Source organism: Prinia subflava, chromosome 7, assembly GCF_021018805.1.
Source record: "Prinia subflava isolate CZ2003 ecotype Zambia chromosome 7, Cam_Psub_1.2, whole genome shotgun sequence".
Classification (NCBI taxonomy): Eukaryota; Metazoa; Chordata; class Aves; order Passeriformes; family Cisticolidae; genus Prinia; species Prinia subflava.
Genome location: NC_086253.1, coordinates 28,795,765 through 28,802,086, shown reverse-complemented (window position 1 = coordinate 28,802,086; position 6,322 = coordinate 28,795,765). Strand labels below are relative to the sequence as shown.

The 6,322-nt window shown below is 49.2% G+C and overlaps 1 protein-coding gene across 1 annotated transcript; it reads left to right on the top strand.

Moving 5' to 3' along the window:
- The first annotated feature begins 318 nt into the window (after window positions 1-318).
- LOC134552888 (uncharacterized) lies at window positions 319-2,354 on the top strand. The gene is made up of 2 exons (XM_063402009.1): window positions 319-682; window positions 1,839-2,354. Exons 1-2 carry the CDS (start codon window positions 530-532, stop codon window positions 2,352-2,354), a joined length of 669 nt encoding a protein of 222 aa, XP_063258079.1. The 5' UTR covers window positions 319-529.
- Window positions 2,355-6,322: the final 3,968 nt, after the last annotated feature.

Below are 6,322 nucleotides of genomic sequence, written 5' to 3'. Positions count from 1 at the left end.
AGACACTGAAGAGGAAGATCAGTAAAATATGCCAGGAAGCCAAACTGCAGTGGCCACAGGCTTTGCCGATCGCATTGCTGAGGGTTCGGATAAAGCCTAGGAGTGGGATGTCAGTTAGTCCTTATGAAATATTGTATGGGAAACCATATGAACCTCCTAACCCCAATCCAAATGTTCATGTCACAGGGAAACAAGATGTGTATAATTATGTTCTGTCCCTCGGGAAAACTCTAGCTCGGCTTCGAAGTGTTCTCGTGTGGAACAGACCACTGGCCCTGGAGAATCCAGTCCACAATATCGAACCAGGAGATGAGGTATACATCAAAACCTGGAACGAAGAACCACTAAAAGAGAAGTGGACTGGTCCCCATCAGGTACTGCTAACCACCTTTACAGCAGTCAAAGTGGCTGGAGTGGAACCCTGGATACACTACACACGTGTGAAGAAGGTCCCTCGTGGAGTCCAGTCGTGGGCTGTAGAAACTTTTGGACCAACAAAGCTGAGGCTGAAACGTCTGTAACTGTTCAAATGGTATTGGTAACTGTGCTCATGCTCTTCCTGTGGGTAATGTTAATTTCATGGATACTAATGTCACCAGTAGGGATTGCTGTTACTTTGGGATATGGGATACAGAAGGGTCAACTAACAACTCTTCATTCTAGAATGAAGAGAGAGATACAGGCAAAAAACACAAGTAATAGAAATTTCTAATGAAATTCGGGCTGAGAATGTAATGATTGGATTGGTCAGAGACTTTGCCAAAATGCATAATACCAGCAGAATAACGGCCTGTCTGCCAATACCAAAGGCAGCAGGGGACCCAGTAAGCTGGGGAATAATAACATCAAAATTACCTGAAATACGAGGGAACAAAACAATTAACTGTAAACAAGTACCAGAGTCAAGGGTGGTGGTCAGAGAATACTGGAAGATAACAGAGAATTCCTATATGCAACCCATGAGAAAGTCAGAGTGCATTCTTAGTAATGGCAAATTGGGACAAATCATAGAGTGGTGGGTTAAGGACCAAGACCTTGCAAAATGGCAATGTTGGTTTCTACACTATCAAAAGATCAGGGACAACGCTACAGAAAGTGTTGTGGTGTGGAAATGTGAAGAGAAGGATTGGAAAGGACTGGAACCTTGGGACAGTGCATGGTCTGTGAGCATCCTCCAGAAATTCCAATATATGGAAAGCACACCCTGGTGCATTAAATGGAAAGGCTCTGAAAATGAGACAGATCCCACAGTGACGAATACTGATACTAGCAGTCAGAAAGAGGCAAATAAGGTAAGTTGGTGGGTATGTAAGAAAATTTATGATTGCACTTCTGATAATCTGGAAATGAAACAGTGGTCACCATTGGCAATAGCCTTACGAATTGGTTGTGCCTGCAGGAAAATTAAACACAAACAAGGCAAAATAGACTCTAAGATTATAGTAGGATGTAGCAGGAGTACAATTCGAAGTCCAGGACCATTTGTATGGGCAATGAGTGATGGCACATGGACAACACACTTGCCTATGGACGGGGAGGTAAGAGAAATCACCCTGGGCCTTCCCACTTTATGTCCAATTTGGAAGAAATCCCCATTTAACAGGAGCAGTGAAGCCTTGCAAATAAAAGCAAAGCGAGACGTCTCAGAAGACAAGAACCCAGATGACACTTGGAAGGAACCCTCTAGTGGAGTAAAGATTGGGTGGGCCCTAGAATCCTTGTTTGGTCCCATTGCAAATTATCGAAATAGAGAAATGCTATATAGACTCACAGGTCAGGTAGACAGATTAGCAAGAATCACACAAGAGGGATTTATGGAACTCAATGTGCAATTACAGGCCACCACCAAAATGACCCTGCAAAATCGTTTGGCTTTAGATATGTTACTTTTGAAAGAACACGGAGTGTGTGGATATTTAAAGGGACAAATTGACCATTGTTGCATCCACATCCCAAATGTAACTGCAGATGTAGAACATGACATCAGTCAGTTAAAACAAATAGAGCATGAGGCACAAAAGGAACAAAAGGATTTAGCTACTAGCTGGTTGGGTAATATCACCGTGGAGGCCCAACCAGGAACACAGACTGGGGACACAGATCTGGGTGCAACAAGAGCAGCAGGGCAGAAGACCCTGCCCTTAGTTTATTTTTCCATTATATACCTGTGGCAAGGTGACCATGGATTGGAGAAGGGTATCGCCACCTCTCCTGTCACATTGGTCCAGGAGGCTGTCATTCAACCTCCCCTTGTCTTGGAGAAAGTATTCATAACATTGCCAATATTTACAAAACATGGTCCTGTGTTTACAATTCACCAGCGTGAGAAACTGCACGTTTCTCCTTTAATATGAACGCTCAGCAAACCAGGAAAATTCATGGCAACATCTCACCCTTTTAAGTATATTAAAAAGAAAACAAAAAAAGAAAAATGAACAATTCTATGACAGGAAAAAAGAAAGAAAAAAAAACCTGTATAAAGTTCACCGACCTTCATTTAGGTGACGGTGTGAGGGCTACATGTTGGTCTGATTCTGCCTTTGCTACCCAGGGTTTCACCCTGAACCCCTTGCAATAACCTGCTCAAAATATCTCGAGCATAGTCTAACATAATTCAACCAACACCCTCATATTTTTAAATTTTTATAAGATACAAGGGAATATACGGTGCAAAAGGCAGGAGCATTCCAAGAAAGATTTAACCACTCAATTGAAAATTCTGAACCCCAAAAGTTCTGTCCCAAAACCACAACCCCCAAACAACGTGCACTTTCCCCACAGAGGTCACAATGGCTACCATACATAAAACTGAGCCGTAGCAAACAATTCCTCTGAGTCCATGATTAACAGTCCGCTGGCTCTCAGCATCACACTGCTTCAGTCTGTCCTTGTCCAGCAGCTCCACAGGATCCAAAGTCTCTATGGAGGCCATATAGGAAAAGAGAGGATGCCAGTCCATGTCCATGTCAATCAGATCTTGAAGAGGCTTCTGTGATGGGTGGCACTAGGGTGGCACAGGGTGCACAAGGTTTCAGGATCAAACAAGATCAGTCCAATGCACCTGAGGCAGCTCAGCAGAGTGTTTCAGCGGCCACCTTCTTAGCATGGATCGCAGAACCTGAGGATAGAGAACTTAGAAAACACAAATTGAGCAATTGACTTTTTCTCAAAGAATGCATGCAACATAGGATGTGGACGTAGAAACCCACTGCAAGGTCCAAGGAAAACTGACCATAGCTATGTGGCAACATCAACACTTCCTACACTTGAGATCATGGCTGTACACCAGCCAGAGAATTTTGCTCTTGTTCTAGAGCTTGGGAAACTGTTTCGTCCCCCTGACGTCTTCGTCTTTTTCTTCGCCTCCGAGTTTTCGGGCTTGGCGTGGGCTCAGCATGACCCACTGCCTCGCATGTTTCTGCAGTATGGTCTGGACCCACACCTTGTGCGCAGAAAAACAAGGGAGTCACTTTCTGTGCCTCCTTTTCCTGTTCTCCACTAGGCTGAATATCTGCCTGTGTCTCATGTCCATCATTCTGCCTCTTTTCTGCCGGCTGTGAAGCAGCTGTTGGGGTCATCACCATAGACTCACAGGTGTTCAGAACTGCACAGGTCTGGACCATCTCCAGGACATTAGAAGTCTCTGGAATGGTTTCCAGGAGCCTCTGGCAAGCAGAATTAGCATAGCTTCTTGCTAATTGCTCCAAAATTATCATTCTTATAGTGCTATCCTGGACTCTCATCTCTAAAAAATCCATCAGACGCACTATAAGTCGATGAAAAGGTTCACCTGGCTTCTGTGCTATATCTGAGAAGTCTTCCTTTGGGGAGAAGGATAACTTGGTTTTTATCAATGCAGATATCCCTATGTATCTGCACGAATCTAAAACAGTGAAAGAAAGGCCAGCTTGCACATCAGGGCAAGCATATTGACTCCTCCCCATAAGTAGGTCAACTCCGACCCCAAACAAGGGATCATCTCGAGGCAAGTGGCTATTTTCGACAGCCATTTGTCCAGCTAGGAATTTCCAATTTCTTTCAAAGGTAAAAACCTGTTGAGGTTCAAGCATCATTGTTGCAAGACCTCTTATTACATAAGGAAAGATCAGATTCTCAAATTCTGCACTGATCCATTGAATTGCCTCAGTGAAGCTTGTATTATTTTCTGCCACGTCCCTTGATAAGGGAAGCGGGACTGCCCATGATGGGTCATCATGGCTATGATGCTGTGGAACCACGACCACAGGTCCCTGAACTGGCTCGGGCAAAGTTGCATCTTCAGGCAGCAGCTCTCTTAGGTCAGCAGCCTGGTTCACCTGGGATGCAGAACTAAAAGCCTCATCCGATTTCACGACAGCCAAAGCGTGCACATCAGACAACGCTTTTGCCCCGTTATCATCTCCCACAGCTGACCCGGCCCCGTAGGGGGGGTGGGCGGGGGACAGTGGCTCGCTCAGACTCCTCTCTGAGCGGGGGGGCGATTGTCGCGCTGGGCAGGGAGGCGTGGCCGATCGGCCACAGCTTTCAGCTCCTGTTCCATCAGCCGATGGGTCGGTGGCCGGGGCCAGAGCCGGCAGCAGCTCTGCGGCTCCAGCGCTCGGCCCCGCCCCCTCTGAACGGAGGGGGCATGCGGCGGGGCCGCGCGGCGGCGCGGGGGGGCTGTCCATCGCGGGTGGCCCCGAAGCAGCGGGCAGCGTTGCGCCCAGCCCTCCCCCCGCGGCGCCGGACCGGCACCGGACGCGTGGGGCGGGGCGCGGCGCGGCGGGCGGCGGCGGCGGCGGCTCCGCTGCGGGCACCGCACAGACCGCCGGCGGCGGCGACCCCGCGCACAGCATTTGGCGCGGCGGGGGGACGGGACAAGGAGGGGCTGTCCCCGCCGCTCTCGCCTGCCGAATCCTGCGCGGAGCAGGTCGCGGCGGGGCGGGGCGGGCCGGGGAGGCGGCGCACGGCGGCCCCCCCGGCTCCCCGCAGGGGGCCCGAGGCGGCGCGGCTCCGCGCGGCAGCTGCAGGGCGGACCCCGCAGCGGTGGCGGGCAGCGGGGGGGTCGCCGCGGCACGGTGGCCTGGGGCGGCGCGGGCGATCCCCCGCGCTCGGCGTGGGACCCGAGGCCGAGCGCTCCGCCCCCTCGGCACCCCAGCTCCCCGCCCGGCAAACCGCGCGGGGAGCGGACCGAAAAAAGCTTCCCCGCCCTTCCAAAAACCCCGCTGGGCGCGCCCAACCCCCGACATGGGGGTGGGGGTCTCCTGCATCGGCTCTAACCCTGCATCAGAGCAATCCTCGTCAGAAGCGACGGAGCTCACAGGGGAGCCAGTCCTGCTTCCTGTCGAAAGCCCAGAATCAACTTCAAAGTCCTCTCCAGCCTCTTTTAGAAGTGGGAAGACTGTTGTCCATGCCCGTAAAAGAGTGCCTGCCTTAGAGTTTCCGTCAAGGACGGCAGAGAAAAGGCTTTTTCCCAGGGTTCTCCATGGGCCAATATAAAGTGCCTTTTCAGCAGTATAAAAAATTCCAAGTTTCTTTCCCCAGCTAAGCAGTTCTCTCACGTGTTTCCTGGTCAAGTCAGCGTCACAGGACAACAAAAAGGAGTGGAGCAGTTCCATCATCAATCGTTCCTCTGAGAACATCGTGGGTTTCTTCTTCTTGCAGCTGTAGAAGGCAGAATTTTTTTTTTTTTTTTTTTCTTCTTTTTTCTTTCCTCACTAGCTTGCAACTTGACCACGTATAGGCGCCAGTTATCACCGTGGAGGCCCAACCAGGAACACAGACTGGGGACACAGATCTGGGTGCAACAAGAGCAGCAGGGCAGAAGACCCTGCCCTTAGTTTATTTTTCCATTATATACCTGTGGCAAGGTGACCATGGATTGGAGAAGGGTATCGCCACCTCTCCTGTCACATTGGTCCAGGAGGCTGTCATTCAACCTCCCCTTGTCTTGGAGAAAGTATTCATAACATTGCCAATATTTACAAAACATGGTCCTGTGTTTACAATTCACCAGCGTGAGAAACTGCACGTTTCTCCTTTAATATGAACGCTCAGCAAACCAGGAAAATTCATGGCAACAGGGTAAAATCTTTGAAGGATTAGGATGGAATGTGAGTTCATGGATAAAGTCTATCCTTGAAAATCTGATAATTTTACTGATTATATTTTTAGTAATTTGGTTAGTTTACAGAATCCTGAAGAGAGAGATACAGAAAAAGGCATCTTGGAACAGGACCATAATGAAGGCATTGGCACGGAACCCAGCACCTTCAATCCGCAACAACATCCCGGACAAAGCCTATGACAACAGAGGATTTGAAGATGAACATCCAGTATGAAC

Coding starts and splice junctions, on each gene's coding strand:
- LOC134552888 (XM_063402009.1), top strand. CDS start 530: ATGGTATTGGTAACTGTGCTCATGCTCTTCCTGTGGGTAATGTTAATT. Junction 683..1,838: donor GAATGAAGAGAGAGATACAG/GCAAAAAACACA, acceptor GTGCAATTACAG/GCCACCACCAAAATGACCCT.